This window comes from Saccopteryx leptura, chromosome 3 (genome assembly GCF_036850995.1).
Source record: "Saccopteryx leptura isolate mSacLep1 chromosome 3, mSacLep1_pri_phased_curated, whole genome shotgun sequence".
NCBI classification, from domain to species: domain Eukaryota; kingdom Metazoa; phylum Chordata; class Mammalia; order Chiroptera; family Emballonuridae; genus Saccopteryx; species Saccopteryx leptura.
The window spans coordinates 252,681,245-252,700,907 of NC_089505.1; the positions used below are offsets into that span (position 1 = coordinate 252,681,245).

At 38.4% G+C, this 19,663-nt stretch overlaps 1 protein-coding gene across 1 annotated transcript in view; it reads right to left on the reverse strand.

Moving 5' to 3' along the window:
• The window catches only part of ACTR2 (actin related protein 2), a 38,221-nt gene extending 20,483 nt beyond the window's left edge, over positions 1-17,738 (reverse strand). Inside the window, exons 1-3 of the mRNA XM_066378140.1 lie at positions 17,547-17,738; positions 9,059-9,169; positions 3,531-3,746 (exon numbers count right to left, since the gene is read on the reverse strand). Coding sequence (XP_066234237.1) covers positions 3,531-3,746; positions 9,059-9,169; positions 17,547-17,594 — 375 coding nt within the window. The 5' untranslated portion in view covers positions 17,595-17,738. The remainder of the gene's footprint in view (positions 1-3,530; positions 3,747-9,058; positions 9,170-17,546) is intronic.
• Between the last annotated feature and the right edge of the window lie 1,925 nt (positions 17,739-19,663).

The following is a 19,663-nucleotide window of genomic DNA, read 5'->3' on the forward strand; positions in this document are numbered from 1 at the left end:
CTATGGAGGGAGAAGGAGTTCCCTAGTGTCCTCTCTAGTCGAAACCATGTTCATTCCCTATAGTCCAGGTTGGCTGGGAGCATCGTGCAAGACTTTTTCTGTCATCTATACTGAGCATTCCTTGACTAGCAGGGCTTACTACCACTATGAATATCTAGGTATTTAGAAATTTTACAACTGACCACAATTACAATGATATATAATTTAAATTTTACAACTCTGAAACACATACTCAACAGTTAGCAACTAGATATTCTAACTAGTATTCCATTCCATCATCCTTTATTCCACTCCACAGGGATGAAAATGGAAGAGTGCTTGCATTTATCAACTTGAAAGTCTGTTTTAACTTATTTTTATGTATAAGACCATTGAAAAGTATTTGTAGTAATACCAAAACAACATTCTGGACAAGATTAAAGTAGCATGTTATTAGTCAAAGCTAAATTTGTGCTCTCAGGTAAAAAAAAAAGGGTATTAAAATAAGGTGAGTCCTTAGAGCAGGCATCCCCAAACTACAGCCGGCGGGCTGCATGCAGCCCCCTGAGGCCATTTATCCAGCCCCCACTGCATTTTCAGAAGGGGTACTTCTTTCACTGGTAGTCAGTGAGAGGAGCACTGTATGTGGTGGCCCTCCAATGGTCTGAGGGACAGTGAACTGGCCCCCCGTGTAAAAAGTTTGGAGACCCCTGCCTTAGAGCACAGTGAAACCAATTTTTGTCATTTTTGCACATTATGTATGTCTTAGTCAAATAGTAAAAGGAATCCAGATATAATGTCATCTTCCAAATCTTCTTTAATTGATTGATTTTTGAGAGATAGAGAGAGGGAGAGAAAACATCTACTTGTTGTTCTACCAATTCATGCATTCATTGGTTAATTCCTGTATGTGCCCTGACTGGGGACTGAACGCACAACCTTGGCATATCAGAATGACACTCCACCCAACTGAGCTGCCCAGTCCAGGCCAAAAATTCAGTTTTAATCCAGACTTTAAAATATTAACAACAATCTCTTCTAAACCTCTTTGAGCTTGACCAGTGGTGATGCAATGGATAGAGCGCTGACCCAGGGTGCCAAGGACCACGGTTTGAAACCCCAAGGTCCCTGGCTTGAGCAGAATCATCGACATGATCCTAAAGTCGCTGGCTTGAGCCCAAAGGTAAGTGACTTAAAGCCCAAGATTGATGGCTTGAGCAAGGGGTCACTGGCTCAGCCTGAACTCCGCACCCCACCCCCTACACCTGTCAAGATATGTACGAGAAGCCATCAATGAACAACTAAAGTAAAGCAACTACAAGTTGATGCTTCTCACTCTCTTCCTTCCTCTCTCCCTCAAAATAAAGAAAAATATTTATAAATAAAGATCAACCTTCCAAAATTTCCATCAACATTTAAACACAGAATACAAAATATTTACATTAATAACTAAAAGTTGGCCCTGGCCGGTTGGCTCAGTGGTAGAGCATGGGTCTGGCGTGCAGAAGTCCCAGGTTCGATTCCTGGCCAGGGCACACAGGAGAGGCGCCCATCTGCTTCTCCACCCCTCCCCCTCTCCTTCCTCTCTGTCTCTCTTCCCCTTCCGCAGCCAAGGCTCCATTGGAGCAAAGATGGCCCAGGCGCTGGGGATGGCTCCATGGCCTCTGCCTCAGGCGCTAGAGTGGCTCTGGTCGCGACAGAGTGACGCCCCGGATGGGCAGAGCATCGCCCCCTGGTGGGCGTGCTGGGTGGCTCTTGGTTGGGCGCATGCGGGAGCCTGTCGGACTGCCTCCCCATTTCCAGCTTCAGAAAGATACAAAAAATAATAATAATAATAATAACTAAAAGCTACTAAAATACAAAATTATTAAGTTTCTACCTTATCTATAACAAACTGAAAAAAAATTTAAATTTTATTTTAAATTATTTATAATTATTTTAAATTATACTTATTTAAATTTTATTAAGAGTATACTTCTTACTCTCCTTTGAATAGCTCTGCCCACCTCGCAGGTCTTGAGCCCTCTCACCACTGTCCATTCCCACTTCTTTGGTGAACCATATTACCTAGAACCTGATGACTCCCAAGTTTATATCCTCAGCCTTATACTTTTCTCTTGAACTTGATCTTATAACTATCTACTTGAAATTTTTGCTTAGATGTCTAATGGGGACCCCCCATGTCCAAAACAGACCTCCTGATCCATCTGTTCTATCTATGTACCTGTCTTTTCCTACCAACTAATAATGGTAACCCATTCTCCTCCAGTTGCTCAAATCAGTATCTTTGGAGTCATCTCTTCTCTTACCCAAATCTAACGCATCAGAAAACTCTTGGCCCTATCTTCAAAATACAACAACAATCTGGCTACTTCTCACTACCAATCCTAATAATGATTATCTTTTGCCTACATAATTGAAAATGTCTTGAAATTGGTGTCTCTTCCACCCTTGCATCTGTATGATCTACTCTCAACACAGCAGCCACAAAAACCTAAATCTGAACATGTCCCTTCCCTGCAACAGTCCTTCATTTCACTTGAAGTAAAAGTCTAATTCCCTATGAAAGCCTATAAGGCCCTAGAAGTCCTGGCTCCCTTACTTCTTTGACCTCACCTCCCGTCGCTCTCCCACACTATCTTCCTTGCTGACTCTTTAATATGCTAGCTTGCATTAATTTTAAGACCTTTATTCTGGCTCCTCCCTTTGCCTGAAATGCTCTTCCCCCATATATCCTGGCTAACTCCCTTACTCCTTGTTTAAACATCACCTTCTCACATAGGGCTACCACCACACCCTATGTACAAATGGAGCCTTCCCCCACTTGCTCCTTTTTCCCTTTACCATCTATTATCTTCTAACAGACCATTCAACTAAGTCCCTTTTTCGTTGTCTGTTTTTCCTGCTGGAATGTCAAGCTCCATGGCAGCAAGAATTTGTTCCATATACTGATATAGCCTACTTAGAAATAATGATTATTGCCTAATCTGTGGTGGCACAGTGGATAAAGTATTGATCGGCAATGCTGAGGTTGCTGGTTTGAAACCCTGGGCTTGCCCAGTCAGGGCACCTACGAGAAGCAACTACTACAACTTAATGCTTCCTGGTCCTCCCCCACTTCCTCTCTCTCTCTCTCTCCTGTCTCTAAAATTAATAAATAAAATCTTAAGAAAAAATGATTATGGTAACTGGGGGGGAGGGGTAGAGGGAACAAATAAATGGTGATAGAAAATGAGCTGACTTTGGGTGATGGGGATACACGCAATCAACAGTTCAAATGCCAGAGATGTTCACCTGAAATCTATGGACTCTTATTATTCAATGTCAGCCCATTAAATTGAATTTCTAAATTAAAAAAAAAAAAAAAGAATAATGCTCGTACTCAAAAAAGAAAAAAAAAAAGATTAACATATAGTTAGGCACTCAGTAAATAGGATTGGAGGAAAACACCAAATATTTTTATTCCCTTTATCAACAACAGCAAGATAAAAGAACATTTTCAGGAGAAACAAAAAGAAACACATATATGCATATACTATCTAAAAACTTACCTCTACAATCTTCTCTCTGTTTTTGGTTGGGTTCATAGGGGGTTCTGTGAGTAAGATTTTACAATTTCTGGTATCTATGTTAAGTTTCTCTGGTCCAAATGTATAATCCCACAGGTGTTTCATGTCGTCCCAATTCCGCACAATGCCGTTTTCCATGGGGTAGTTAACTTCCAACATTGAGCGTAACTCACTTGCCTCATCACCAACCATAAGATCCTAGAAAATTATATCAAAGCTTTAGACCAGTCACATTTTGCATAAAATACCTTCAGAAAAATATATTCCCTTTGGGAATAATTAATTTTAATCTTTCTGGCACTTTCAGATAAAGTATTTCATTCCATAAGTTAAAAATCTTTTTTAAGAAAAATGGCTTGCAAAGTTTAATATATTCTTATGTACAATGTGGTTTAAATCAATAAATTAACCTTACCTTTAATACATGTTTCCAAAAGAAGAGCATTAGCACAAATAAACCCCACATTTTCTTATTTTGTAGGGTTTTGTATGAGGTTTCATCTGTTTCTTTTGCTCAAATGTTCAAAAAATAAGGCCTGTGATATGTGAAATAGCACATCAGGGGAAAAAAACTTGTAGAAAAATACCCAACGCATGCAGCACATTTCTTTGTACTAAATATCAAAATTATAATAAGTGTAAATATTATAAAGCATAATGAAAGAAGCAAAAAATAAAATGATTCTTTATTATACTATAATAATATGCATATATGTACCAAATAACCTGTGAATTTCCCAAACTTCTACCTACATGTCTGAATTAGAATTGAAATTAAGTTTATATACATGCCTCACAAGAGGAATGAAAATCTGTAGAGATAAAATAAGACACAGGGAAACAATTCTTTAAAATTATCTCATGAGCAACATTTTTTATCTTAAGGTATAAGAGTAAAAAACTATGCTATTACAAATGAAGCAGAATACTCACAAGTCTTGTCTCCAATGAGAGCATACTTAAGATGACCCACATTTAAAAAGTCAAATTTTGTATGTATAATAAAGCTAATGATGTCCTAGAACTTAAACTTATTTTAGAAATCAGCTAATCAAGATATTAAATAATCCTAATTTGATATTAAATAATCCTAATTTCTACATGTACTGATGAATTTTTTAAAAACTAGCATCACACATAACAGCTATTTGCTATACCTTAAGTTTAAAACATGGGGAAATAAAAAGAAACAGCAAAAGTAACATGAAATGTCTTAAAACAGAAGTGTCAATATATAAGTTTAAAATTTCTAAAAGTAACAATTGTTTAAAAGATCAGAGAACCATGGTGAGGAACTCTAGAAAACAACAAAACAGATTTCTGCAAAATTCACTGACACTATAACAAAAAGGAAAAACAAAGTTAAAACAGATGCTAGGAAAGTTCTCTAAAACTTCTGTGTTGCAACTAGTTCTTTATAAAGTTAATTTACCACAATTTAATACTCAAATTTCTTAAATATTAACTATTTTAAATTATCTGAAAGGAAAATGCAAAATTTATATTTGTGAACTCTACTTGATGACATGTGTATGTTGAATTATTTAGGGATAAGTATACTGATACTTTGAAATACATCAAAAAAGACTGATGGATAAATAGATAAATATGTGATGTATCAGTACAGCAAATATAAATGTCAGAATCTAAGAAATGGGTATATAGGTTTTACTGTAAAATTCTTTCAATTTTGCTGTATATTCTAAATACTTCTTAATAAAACGTTAAGGGAGATAGCAATACATGCAAGTACATATATTACTTTTAGCCATTAACAAATATAATTTAATATACAATTTGTTACTTACTTTTCTTTAGAATATATCTTTGTGTTTTACAAGATAATACATTAGATAATTAGATGGTTTATACAATATACATTCAAAACTACATTTCAACAGATTTCATCAGATATTTACTTTTTATTCCATGCAAGAATAGGGACTTAGGTATGTCTGACCCAATGCCCACTAAAAACAAAAGCCTCATGTATCTACTTCTAGGACATATTCTAAAGAACTAACTGAAAGAAATGTCTGGCATTGAGTATCTTACCATCCCCCAAACAAAAATGACATTTCAAATCGAAGAAAAGTTTAACTTATTAGGTTAGTACAAAATTTGAGTAGCTCAAGCTACCTAAATTTCTCCATATCTAAAATTATAACTAAGGAATTCTAAAACATATAATCTTCCTTAGAACATTTCAACTTCCAAAAACCAAAAATTTAAGAGCTTTATGCAGCTTGCCCTCATACCTCAGCACCAAGTTACAAGGAATCAGATCAGGCCTTAGATTTTTACCACCCACCTCATCAATGGACCTCAAGCCTAAACCATCACCTATTACCTGAAAGAATGAAAAATTGCAGTAACTGTTCTGAGATGCTGTTTTAAAAGCATTTATATTTTATGAAAAGCAAGCAATATAGATTATATTTGCCAAGAATCATTTGAACAATGTCACCTCACATAGAAAAATAGAGCAAACACACTTTAAAACCACAATTAAATTCCTAAAAGGAATTCCTTAAAAAGTATCTGTGAAGTTGTCTATTCTCTTCTCTAAAGGTAGACTCTCAAATCTGCTTAGGATTTTAAGACAAAGGCATGATCTTTTATTTAGAATAAATATAGAAACTTCCACTTTTAAATGTTGTTGCTTATTCAAAGGAAACTCCACAAAATTCTGTTACTCATTAAAATATATATCACTAGAAATGCCAGATAATCATCTTTGTCAAAGCTGCTTACAATTATTTAAAAAAAAGAAAACTTGAAAATACCTATAATAGAAGCACTAAGACTATTACTGAAAAATACAATGAAAGAATAAGTTGATTGGGATGCACCCAGTAAGCTTCTAGTTCAAAGAAAAAGGTGCCACATTTGTTCAGGGGGAAATTTGTTATTTATAAAAAAGTCTATAAGACTTTTGCCTTCTCCTTATTTATCCTCAGATAATGGTGTAAAATCTGCTCATCATAAGGACAGCATAGGAAATCCCCCCTTTACTATCTACATTTCATTTGCATATTAAAATTTTACTCAATTTATTAAAAACACAATACTATACTGGATGTAAATATACATATATATATATAATATATATAAAGGCTATCATGAGCAATGTTCAATTTAACACAGGTCAATATAGTGAATTTATCCAAATGTAATAACTTCACCCCAATTTTCTAGATCACACATATCCTATATAAAGCCACTTGGTTTCTCATAGTATGCACACCACATTCCATTTTAATTATCACATTCATCTATAAGAAACACAAGAAAAACAATTCAAAACTATGTTAGTAATCAGTTCTGGTTTGGTCCATTGTATGCAATCAGCAAAGTATAGAAACAAAGTATGTAAAATTAAAATAAGAAAATACCCCCCTCCCCAATACTAAAGGGACACAAAACAACAACTACTGTCCCATCAAGCAAAAGTGGAAAACAAACAGAGAGCATGTGTGTAACCTCACTTACCATCTTTTTGTTATTCTACTTCAACAGGTCAAGAAAGGTGAAGAGAGAGAAGGTAGAAGTAAGAGTCAGAAAAGGCCTAAATAAAATCCTCACTGAAATTTTTAAACATACAAGCAATAGAAAAAATTAGGTTGAGGTCAGATGCAGTACTACTGTATTTTACGGAGTTAATAATTAGGGCCAAATTACCATGGACAGTTATTACTCCTGAATGAAAATAAACTCATTAAACAATTTAAATTTCCAGCTTTTTTTTTTAGTCTACTACTACTTTTTAGCTAACAAGACACAAAAAGTATAAGTCAATCCACTACACAGAGGAATTAAAAAAAAAGTTTCTCTAAATTCATTACTGAATTTAAGAATGTGAATTAAGGAAAATAGATGATAACAGGAAAAGTCTAGCTGGGTAAGCAGAGGGTACGTTTAGAATTGCTTTTCCAAGCTCGAACAGTCAAGTTAAATTTGACACAGGTCTCTCTGTTTTCTACTGGAAGAACAATTTAACTTGAAAGACTTAAGACTAAGCAGACTGAACAGAACTGAACCAACAGAACACAGAATGACAAACTGTACAAACAATGCTATTGGGGAATTCCTTAGTAAAAAAGACTGATTAGTATACTGACTAGTTTCACTTCTATCCCTCGGACTTAAAAAGCAAGAATGTGGGAGTTAAAAGATATGTGATTATTTGTGCCTATGCTGAAGAATAAAAATGGCTGTGTGTTGCTATATCTTAATACTTCAAAAATGTAAACATCCGTGAAGTACAAATAAAACAATCTTCTTTAAAAGTCTCATACTGAATAAAAAGACTTTCAATTCCACTTAAAAAGTTTATCATTATTACTATTACTAACTAAATTTTAAGTCAAAGTTCATTTAAGATTGAATTCAATCAGAATGAAAGATGTTCACAAAAACAAATAAGAAATTTCATCAATTTCCCAAAAGAAAAGACCCTAAAATAAAAACACTCATACTGAGTGTCCCACTTGACTATCTGTAAATTAACAAGAGGCCAGAATGATCACTATTTTAAGTCTTTAAAAAATTAACACAGAACCTATATTTCAATTTGTATTTTTAGTCATTGCATAATTCAACTCTCAAATCCCAAGAGCAGAGAGCTACCAAGTAGCTAATCTCTACCACCTATTACCACCTTCCTAGAGAGTTCAAACAAATGTCCCAAAGAGGCCATATTTCAAAACACTCATAATCTCACAGTTCACTGAAGTCTTGCCAAAAACTGCCCAGACAGGAACACCATGCTAGTTTGTTCACAGATAATTCCATTCAAGAGCCCCTAAATTCTACTGCACTTTGTATAACCTGACCCCTAGGCCACCTGAAAAACTTAAGTCACCTGGGGGACCACAGTCCTTTTGATAACTCCCACCCAATTTCCAATCCCTTTAATATGAGAGAAAAACCTATCATACTTAATGTTGAGTCTCTTGTGTCGAGTACAGTGAGTAGGCAATGATAACCTTTCCTCCTCTTTCTGATAAGGTAAATAATGCAAGGTCAAATAAAGACTTGACCAGCTTCCTCCTACATATTATGAAAATCAGATATTACATTAGTGAAAAGAAGAAACAAGATTCACATCCTGTGTTTTCCTGACTAGCTATATAAAAATGTAGGGGGATCAGGCCATGAGAACATGGAGAGGAAAAGTCTAAGGTCTCAAAGGAACACTAACATATAAAATGACAAATATATAGAATTGAAAAACATAAAAATGCTAGGCTGATTTCTTTTAAAAATTATATTATAATTCAGTCATATAAAAATCTTAAGTATTTTACTCCACTCAGAGAGTAATGGCACTAAGTCAGATGAAATTAACTTCAGTTTCTGTGCCTTTCTTCAGGTGTTGACATAAATTAAAAATATAAGAAAATTCTGCCCTCCCCCTTTGCTTTTAATGGCATCATGTTTTAAAACTACTTAATTCAAAGAACATCTCCTAGGTTTTGATCCTCATTTATCAGTAAATAAAATATTACCTTGATTTCAATGTTTCCCACTTTGGTGGTTGATCTGATAATAGGTCTTCCAACCAAAGCTGGGAAGATGTGTTCTGGAAAGTTAGAGCCTGCATATCCACACTTCACAAACTGGAAGAGAACAGTAAAAGTGTGTTAGTCAAGTGTTTACTATTGATATATCCATTTAAAAATAGTACCTGAAATATATCACTATGCATTCATACAATATTTTAAATTTTTGGTGCTTTCAAATTACCCAACCTATCACATCTCATTTTATTGCCTTTATGGCACTGACGACTAGCGGAGCTCATGTTTATTTACTGGTAAACTGCCTAAGTGCCCCCTCTACAAGGTAAGGCTCAGGAGCTGGAACCGGATGCCTCATAGAGGTTCTGGCACACAGTGGTCACACAAAGAGTACTTGGGGAAATGGACAAATTCACTTGACAACTGCTAAGTATTTTTAAAATGTTAGAAAATGAACATTAAGTTATCATTCTAAAGCACGCTTTCATTCATCTTTGGCAATTCACTTAAGCAACCTCATTTTCCAAAATGGGGAAAATCAAATGGCACCTAGACTAGCATCATGCTAAAATAAACATTAGGTATTTGGGGCTATTTATAGTTTTATATTTAGATAAATGTATTTAGTAATACCAGGTAACATAATTTCATGTTCCAATAGTGTACTTCTCCAGTGAAGGCCTATCATTAATTCTAATGATACTTCCATTTTATGCATAAGAAATTTATACTAGGAGATTTAACAACTACAGTAAAACAGAAAATAGAAACAAGGGTTTTAAGATTCTTATACCAATAATATAGTCTGTTTAGTCTTATTGTTTTAAGAGCAGATATTATAAGAAAAAGGCAATTAAAAACTTCAGGGTGAGATTGGGAGAGTTAGCAGGGAGACTGCTGAGAAATGTTTCAGCTGAACTGCTGCCTTTTGGCAGCAAAGAATACAAGGTATGGCCTCTCAGCCCACCAGGGCTCCATCTGTTGACATACTGTCACCACTGCTTCTTGGTGCTATGTGGTCCTGGTGGCAAGAGGAGAGGATTCTGAAAACCTGCTACCCACCAGTGATTCTCTTCCCTGTAGAGCCTAAATTTGGGACCTTCTAGGTAACCTCTCCCAAGTCCTGCCCTTCCCCACTCTAGATTTTGGGCCTCTGCAGTGTGTGGACAGGAGCTCTGGGAAGGTGTTCAAGCCATATGCACTACATGTTAGGATGAGTTTTTGGAGAGGAGCTGAGCTAGAGATGAATGGGCTTGGGGCTTTGTTTTCATCTGCTCCTTTGGCATTTGGCATCACTGCCTTGTTTCCGGTGGGGAGCATGGCTGCTCTGCACTGCCTTCTGGTAGAGAAGGTGAGGGGCATCCACTCACACTCTTCTCTTCTAAATCATAAACTCGCTTTTGTCTAGCTCTCGATTTAAACTGAAATGATATGGAAGGGTAAAGAACCTCATTACTATTATACCGACCACACTGAAATTTCTACATAAATAAAAATGGTCATAAGCATGTCTTAATTTACACATATATTCCAAATACAGAAAGTAAATACTATGTGGATATTAACTTCTTGTTTACCTCAGACTAGTGAACAGATATGGGTGGACACGGGGTGGGTTGAAAGTGTCCATATTCCAGGTTAAAAATGCTCACTTACGTGACTAAATGTTATTAAGGAAAATTATAAAATGAATGACTGAAAAAAAAATTGATAAATTTCTAAGGGCTATTTTTGACATATCAAATGTAAATAAATGATTTAAGTGAGAAATCATAACAGAAGTTGAAGGTGGGCAGAAGAGCTTGAGAAAGGGCATCAGTTAAGTTCAGGGAGGAGGCTTGAATGGTTGGCATGCCTCTCCTCTCATTCTGACCCACACATTCAGAGACATGCAACATGGTAAATCTGTAAACAATCACATCACTCAATGTTTTCTGGTTATAACTGTTCAGATGGGTAGTTCATAGCTTAAAATTCTTAAGTGTGTATATATATATATATATTAAAATAATGAAGAATTGTATTTTTTTTAGATTTTATTTATTCATTTTAGAGAGAGAAGAGAGAAAGAGAGAGAGAAGGGGAGGAGCAGGAAGCATCAACTCCATATGTGCCTTGACCAGGCAAGCCCAGGGTTTCAAACCGACGACCTCAGCATTCCAGGTCGATGATTTACCATGCGCCACCACAGGCCAGGCAGGCCTTTAGTATATTTTAAAGGACAAAATTATCTGTCAAGTGCCTGAAGTAGGAAGAAAAAATTTGAGACCCACCACCCGGAAACTACAGAAACAATTATAAATGTACTATTCCTGTGCTTTAAAAAAAGGGGAAATTGGTTTTTAGTTCAAATTACAGGTATTACTCATTTGTTAATGAAATTATTCTGCTTAACTAGTAGTTTATTGGAAGCACTTGGTACCATAGTAAGCTCGTTGCTAGCATTCCTATAGGACTTTAGATATTCAATCAAAATGGCAATGACAGCAGGCCCTGCCCAGTTAGCTCAGTCAGAGCATCATACTGAAATAAGGTTGTGGGTTTGGGCACATACGGGAAGTGACCAATGAATGCACAACTAAGTGAAACAATAAATAAAAGTGTCTCTCTCTCTCTTACTCTCTCTCTGTCTGTAAAATTAACCAATAATAGATTTTAAAAATGTGTTTAAATGGCAATCACTGCACTATTTCACATTATTTCAAATGTAAAAGCACTGATGGCTACAATAACAAGAATATAATTAAAATAATCTATTTTTAAATAATATAACTAATAGACAATCTGGTATTTCCTTTCTTGCAAAAAAAAAAGTCAGTATTTTTAAAACTCTAAATCTAAACCATGATGTAATAAAATGCAAATAAAATACTCTTTTTTAAACTACTCATGTGGTATCATTTTAATCCTTGAAATTCCTCCCCCACTCCAATCATTTTAAGACTTGGAGACTTAGTTCTCTCAGTGTGTGCAAGAAGGCTGTCTTTAAGAAATAGATTTTTACCATATATAGCTTCCTCTTCACAGCACTGTGGTTTAAACTGGCTCCCTTACTTCCCACTGAGTCATCAAATGCTAAGAACAAGAACAGTATAATGTCCTTTCAAGCAAAAATGAAAAAAAAAAAAAAAGTTTATCTATATTTGCTCTAAAAGTACCTTTCTCATTTCAAAAAATAAATGGATTTTTATAACTTCACAGAGGCTTATTGTATTTGTATTTTTTCTTTGTGGTTTTTATCTGATGGTACCAATGCAAAAATTTAATTGCATAGTGATTATTCTGATTTCACACAACCTAAATATTTATTCCAAAAGATTCTGCAGGGTAAAACCAAATTTGTTTTTGATTTATTTCTATTCCAAACACTTCCAAATTCAACATATAAATTAGTATATGCCTGATAAAGCAGACTATGTGCAACTAAAAATATGACTTATAAATGAAAATATAATTACCTTATAAGCTACTCTCTATCACTAGACCCTAAAAACTGCCAGTCAAGCAGTAGGCAGTTGTCTTTATTGTTGTTGGTGAAATAACTCATTGCTGAAGAAATCATCCAAGTTTGGTAACAGAGCCATGGACAGAACTCCTGAAAGGCACCTAAACCTAAACAGATATCCAGATTTCTCACCTAGCTGGCCACTTTCAGGGGCTCTGTTTTAGGTGGTAGGTTTGAATAGTTATATAGATGAAGTCAACAAGTCATTGGATCTGGATGAGTTTTCCTCCTCTAGGTCTCCCTAATGAGAAACTGGACAGGGCTAGTGAGGAAGAGGCTCAAGGACGAGCATCTAGCATGTGATTATGGGAACTCACCTACTCTTAGAGCATTCAACTTAGGGCCTGCCAGAGGAGTTTAAAAAATTATCAACTTCTCAAATTGAAAAACAAAAACGATAAACAGAAAAGCCCACTTCTCAAATTGCCCATAATTAAAATTTTAAAACGTAAAATGTGTAAGAGGCAAGTCGCTTTAGGGTAACAATTATTCCCAAAAGTTTGTGGAAATTAAATTTGAATTATCTTGTTTAATATTTAATTGTAAAAAAATCATTATACCTTCAGGTAACTAAATAAAAACAAGATGACTATGGCCTGACCTGTGGTGGCGCAGTGGATAAAGCGTCGACCTGGAAATGTTGAGGTCGCCGGTTCGAAACCCTGGGCTTGCCTGGTCAAGGCACATATGGGAGTTGATGCTTCCAGCTCCTCCCCACCTTCTCTCTCTCTCTCTCTTTCTCCCTCTCTGTCTCTCTCTCTCCCTTTTTCTCTCCTCTCTAAAATGAATTAAAAAAAATTTAAAAAAAACAAGATGACTATGAAACATAATATAGAAATTAAGTGGTTCCTAATCCTCTACATTTTCAGAAATATCACATCATTCCTGACTATATATTATATGTATATATCAGAACTGTTTCTTCATTTGAAGTTGATTATGTCTACAGAAAATCTGAATAAAAACTTTTTTTAATTCTTTTTTTTTTAAGATTTTTTTTTTGTATTTTTCTAAAGCTGGAAACGGGGAGAGACAGTCAGACTGACTCCCGCATGCGCCCGACCGGGATCCACCCAGCACACCCACCAGGGGCGATGCTCTGCCCACCAGGGGGCGATGCTCTGCCCCTCCCGGAGCCACTCTAGCGCCTGGGGCAGAGGCCAAGGAGCCATCCCCAGCGCCCGGGCCATTTCTGCTCCAATGGAGCCTTGGCTGCGGGAGGGGAAGAGAGAGACAGAGAGGAAGGAGGGGGGGGTGGAGAAGCAAATGGGCGCTTCTCCTATGTGCCCTGGCCAGGAATCGAACCCGGGTCCCCCGCACGCCAGGCCGATGCTCTACCACTGAGCCAACCGGCCAGGGCCTTTTTTAAGATTTTATTTATTTACTTTATAGAGGAGAGAGAGAGAGAGAGAGAGGAGCAAGAAGCATCTGCTCGCATATGTGCCTTGACCAGGCAAGCCCAGGGTTTCAGACCGGCAACCTCAGTGTTCCAGGTCCACACTTTATCCATTGCACCACCACAGGTCAGGCTGAATAAAATTTAAAAATAAAAAAATGTGCCTGACCTATGGTGGCGCACTGGATAAAGCGTCGACCTGGAAATGCTGAGGTCGCCAGTTTGAAACCCTAGGCTTGCCTGGTCAAGGCACATATGGGAGTTGATGCTTCCTGCTCCTCCCCCCCTTCTCTCTCTCTGTCTCTCTCTCTTCTCTCTCTCTCTCTCCTTTCTAAAATGAATAAATAAAAAAAAATTAAAAAATAAATAAAAAATAAAAATGTAACACCAAATACATACATTTTTGTTTGAACTAACTATACTTTCCTATATATGTCATAGTAACTGATCTTTTATCTTAAGGAACAAGATCCTTAAATTATGAATTAAAATAAGACTGATAAATAATATATAATCAGTTTCCTAACATAGCTAAACTAATGAACTAGTAACATAAAAATGAGACTATGACGTGGGATCATTGATATGATCACATGGTTGATGGCTTGAGCCCAAAGGTCATTGGCTTGAAGCCCAAGGTCGCTGGCTTGAGCAAGGGGTCACTGGCTTGGGGGACATATGAAAAACAATCAATTAACTAAAGTGCTACAACTACAAGTTGATGCTTCCCATTTCTCTCTCCCTCCCTCATTCTCTACCTCTCTAAAAATTAAAAAATGTTTTAAAATATTAAAAACGAGCTCATGCTTAATACTGTAATTGAGTATCACAAAACAATAAAAATATATGGTTTACTACCCTTCAAAAAGGAGGAGCCCATTAAAATATAAACTGTCTCAGATATCTTAAGAGACTATCTGGCATATTCACAAAACAAACAAAAAATTTTTTAAATAAGAGGATGAGAGATACAGAAAGTGTCCTGCATGTGCCTCAACCAGGATCCACCCAGCAACCCCCATCTAGGGCGGATGCTCAAACCAATCAAGCCACTGGCTGCAGAGGGGAAGAGAGAGAAGGGGGAGGGGGAGAGAGAAGGGAAATAGATGGTTGCTTTTCATGTGTGCCCTGACCGGGGATCAAACCTGGGACATCTGCACACTGGGCTGGTGCTCTACCCACTGAGCAACCGGCCAGGGCCAAAATGTTATTTAATTTTTAAGGCTTTAAATTTATTTAGAAGTCAGTTTGAGACTAATGCTTTTAAAAAGTGCCTTTAACTGAGTTTTAACTGTAAAAGTAATAAATATTTATAGTTTCTTTACTTTGAAGATAATTTAACAGTCTGACCAGTGGTGGAGCAGTGAACAGAGCATCAACCTGGGACGCTGAGGTCTCAGGTTGGAAACCTGAGGTTGCTGGCTTGAGCTTGGGATCATCAACATGATCCCATGGGTACTAGCTTGAGCCCAAAGGTCTCTGGCTTGAAGCCCAAGGTCGCTGGTTTGAGCAAGGGTCACTGGCTCAGCTTGAACTGCCCCCCACAAGGCAGGTATGAGAAGCAATCAATGAAAAATTATAGTGACGCAACTACAGTTTGGTGCTTCTCAACTCTCTCCCCTCCTGTCTGTCAGTCTCTCTCTCACACACACACACAAAATAATTTAACAATTAATGCCTTGCCAAAAAACAAAGAACATTTTTTCCAATAATTCAGCAGGGTCACGAAGTCCTCATTATCCCACTGTGTTATCCCTAGTCTCACAGGTAATCACTATGAACATTTCTTATGCATGCCTCCAAAACTTTCATATACATGTACAAGTTTGTGAATATATTATATAAATATCTTTAATAAAGAACACACATAAATAGGATCCTTTTTTAACTTAACAATAAATCTTAGAACTTTTCATAGCAGTGGATTTGCCTTTTTTAATTAAGTACAGGGGGTCCTTGGGTTACAACAGTCTCGACATACGATGTTTTGAGTTTACGATGCTCACTCCCATAGAAACTTTAAAAAATTGAGACGTGTTTCAGCTTATGCCATTAGTGCCATACTTACAGACTACGTGGGGAACTAGTTTGGTTTTGCGTGGCAGAATACACAGTAACATGGCCATATGAGTGAGGGAGTGGGGTCCCCAGTAGCTTATCTACACCATTTTGGACTGTTAAAAGCACAAGTGTTCCATTTGTGTTAGGCTAGGTGTCTTTCGGGTTAGGTCACTGTGGTAGGAACTGAACGGTGTCATAATCCTAGGACCCCCGAATTCCATTTTGTACAGATGTCCCATTACATAACACTATTATTACTCAAGCCCATTTTTAATTAAGTTCAGATAAAGCTAGTATAATTATTGCCTGTGAAAGTCTGTAAGAAATTCCATCAAGGGAAGTATTATGGCAATGAATAGCAGGTCTTCCCCTCCCTCCCCATATTCCAGTTTGTAAAGTGTTTTAAAGTTCAAGTAAAATCTTTTTTAATTCACATGTCATATTTATGGGAGGAGAGGGAGAAAACAAAATACGCAACTGCAAAATGGTTAGACATCACTGTAATGTAGGAAGAAATGAACACTATGGAATTCATCCAAAATAATATAAATATTTTTAATTAAGTACAGGGGGTCCTTGGGTTACAACAGTCTACAATCATGCGTTATATTTCTGTCTTCTAATTAGCTGATTTAGTTGCCCAAAATAAATTTTTAAAGGGGAGGGGCGGAAGGCGTTTGAATGAAACAATTTTCAAATAACTTCTGAAAAAGTGTTTTACTCAGATTTGTATAATTATTTGCATTTTAGAATCTAAAGACTAACATTATCTGTAATCTGTACCTAAGGGAAAAATGAGGGTGGATGGACGCGCCAAAACTGATCAACTTCCCCCAAGGTCAGAATTAACACTTGGACCTCCCCTTAGGGGTCCTAGAACATTCAACGGAACTTGCTGGACTCTGCGGACCTGCCCGTGGGCCAAATTACCCGCATGCAGAACATAAAGGAAGCTAGGTACTACCGATCTAGCTTCCATTTCCCTCAAAAAAACAAAAACAACAACAAAAAACCCACCCCTCAAAACTGCGAGAGGGCTGCGGCTTGCATTGACAGCACTTCCCTTTTTTTTCTTTAAACCCGTTTCCTGCCTCCCGTTCCTTCTGTGCACAGGAAGAGGAAGGCCTCTAGGTCCTTTCCCCTTTTCGCACACGGGCGACCGCGGGGAACAAAACCCTTCTCGAACACACAAACCCAGTCTTTTACCGCCACGACCCTTCAGCCAAATCGCCTCGGCTGTAGCGCGGAGCCGGCCCCCGCCCGGCAGCAGCCGAGATCCTGCGCAGCGCCGGCCTCGCCCGCCGCCCCGACCCACAGGGCTCAGGGGGTGGCAGGCTCGGGGAGACCAGGGCCCTCCTCCCCACTCCCACGGACGCGGAAGGGGCTGCCCTGCCCCCCTGGGTCCCCACGGCCCGAGGGCCCAGGAGTGCAGCTCCGGACGCCAAGGGCCCGCGCGTCCCCCGCACCTCCTTGCGGGACCCGTCGCCACCGCGGCCTCCCCATCGGGAGCTTACCCCGGTGCCGTTGTCGCACACCACCACCTTCCTGCCCTGGCTGTCCATCGTCCGCCCGGAAAAGAGCCGCTGCTGCCGCCGAACAACCTACAGCCACCACCTACAGCAGCCGCCGCCCGGCCCTCTGCTCTTCCTCCTCCTCCTCCCTCTCCGCAGCCCCTCCTCGGGTTCAACGCTCTTTCCCTTACAGGAAGTCACCACTCGGCCCTGCCCCGCCCCGCCAAGCCCCGCCAAGCCCCGCCTGTCATTTAACTGACGGTCTGCACGGAAAAGGTGGGGACGGAAAAGAAGCCGAGACTGACAGCGGTCAGATCCAATAAAAATCGGTAGATTGTCGGCGCACTGCCCCCATCTTCGACTCCAGTTCCGCCCTCACGGTCACCGCCCGAACGGGTGACGCTCTGTGCGTCTGGTTTCCGGCGCTTTGACTGGCGTTTTGTGGCGCCCGACCTGGTGGGCGTAGCCGCCGTGTCCCTGAGGCGTCGTAGGAGTGTAGGGCGCCGCTTACCCCGCTGCGGAGGGCTCAGGGAGAAAGTTATGTCTGTCGCGAGACGCCAGTGGATTGTGGCGAAGCTAGCCGGGAGAGGGAGCAAACCTGGAAGTCCCTGCGGGTGTCACCATTGAACATGATTTCGTGTGCTCTTGCTTCTGGGCCTTTTCGGTGGAAAGAGCTGGAATGGATACACACACGTACTTGAAATCATGCGTTTATACGGATACTTCCCATTCTTGCCCAACCCTTCTTTTCCAGATTGCCCATTGTCAAGTGAGAGTGGGTGCTACATTTCCAGCCTTCTTACACACCACTTCTAACAGCAGTATCGTGTTATATCACAACTCTTCAGTATATGTACCCATTTGAATCCATAGCCTCAGCTTTGATATCGGACAACCCTGGTTCAAATCTGGCCCTGCCACTCAAGATTTTTCTGATTTGGGCGTATGCTTGTCTGTGCACGGGAATAATTCCTATTTCTGTGTGTTGTAAGGATAATTATGTGCAAAGAGGAAGCATCCAGTGGTAGCAATTGTCAACTGAACTCAGAGGCAGGAGGCTTTGGCTAGAAATAAAGGACAAAGGTTTACTCAAGGGTCTTAGAGTATGCAAACTGAAAACACAGCTAGTTAATGTCCAGAGTGTTCCAAAGGAGAAAGAAAAGCTGAGAGTTTTTAAAGTAAAAAAGGATATTCTTGAGAAGAATCAGTTCTGCATTCTTAGCCACTGGTTGGTCCAAGATGGTTATCTTCCAAGTGTCTGGTAGGCTGGATAATGGGACATTTTTCCCTGAGTTGTTCAGATGGTTATCTTTGGAATTAATGTACATCCAGGCATTGACACACAACTGAAAAGTTTAAAAGTTTAAGTCCCCAGGCTAGTTAAAGCAAAAATAGAATTATTTCCTCATGCTTCAGCCTACTTGATTTTAGTAATTTAGCAGCTTGACCCCATGACTCCATTTTATTTCTTTATTCTATTTCTCACTATTTATTAGTTCTGTACTTTTAAGTGCTCTCTACCTGTAATGCCCCTACCTTTGTTCTTTTGGATTACTAATTTTTTACTTTTTAAGAAATAACACCTGTTGTTTTTTCTTTTAAAAAAAAAAATTTATTTTTTCCAGCTTTATGAAGATGTAATTGACATATGACATTGTGTAAGTTTTAATTAATTTTATTTTATTTATTCATTTTTAGAGAGGAGAGAGAGAGGGAGAGAGAGAGAGAGAGAGAGAGAGAGAGAGAGAGAAGGAGGAAGGAGCTGGAAGCATCAACTCCCATATGTGCCTTGACCAGGCAAGCCCAGGGTTTCAAACTGGCGACCTCAGCATTTCCAGGTCGACGCTTTATCCACTGCGCCACCACAGGTCAGGCTGTTTTTTCTGATTATAAAAACAATACATGCAAATGGTAGAAAATATCAACAATCATCTATTCACTACACTGACAAAAATGCAACAAAACCCCTTGATTATGCAAATTCAGATATAACACTATTGGTGACTGTTTCCTGCTTCTATACTGAGTATATATTAGTCATTTCACTTTTTTCTAAATAATGTGACTCCATGTTTTAGGTGATTGATTTTTTTGGGGGGGAGTGTGGCTTCATTTCCAGA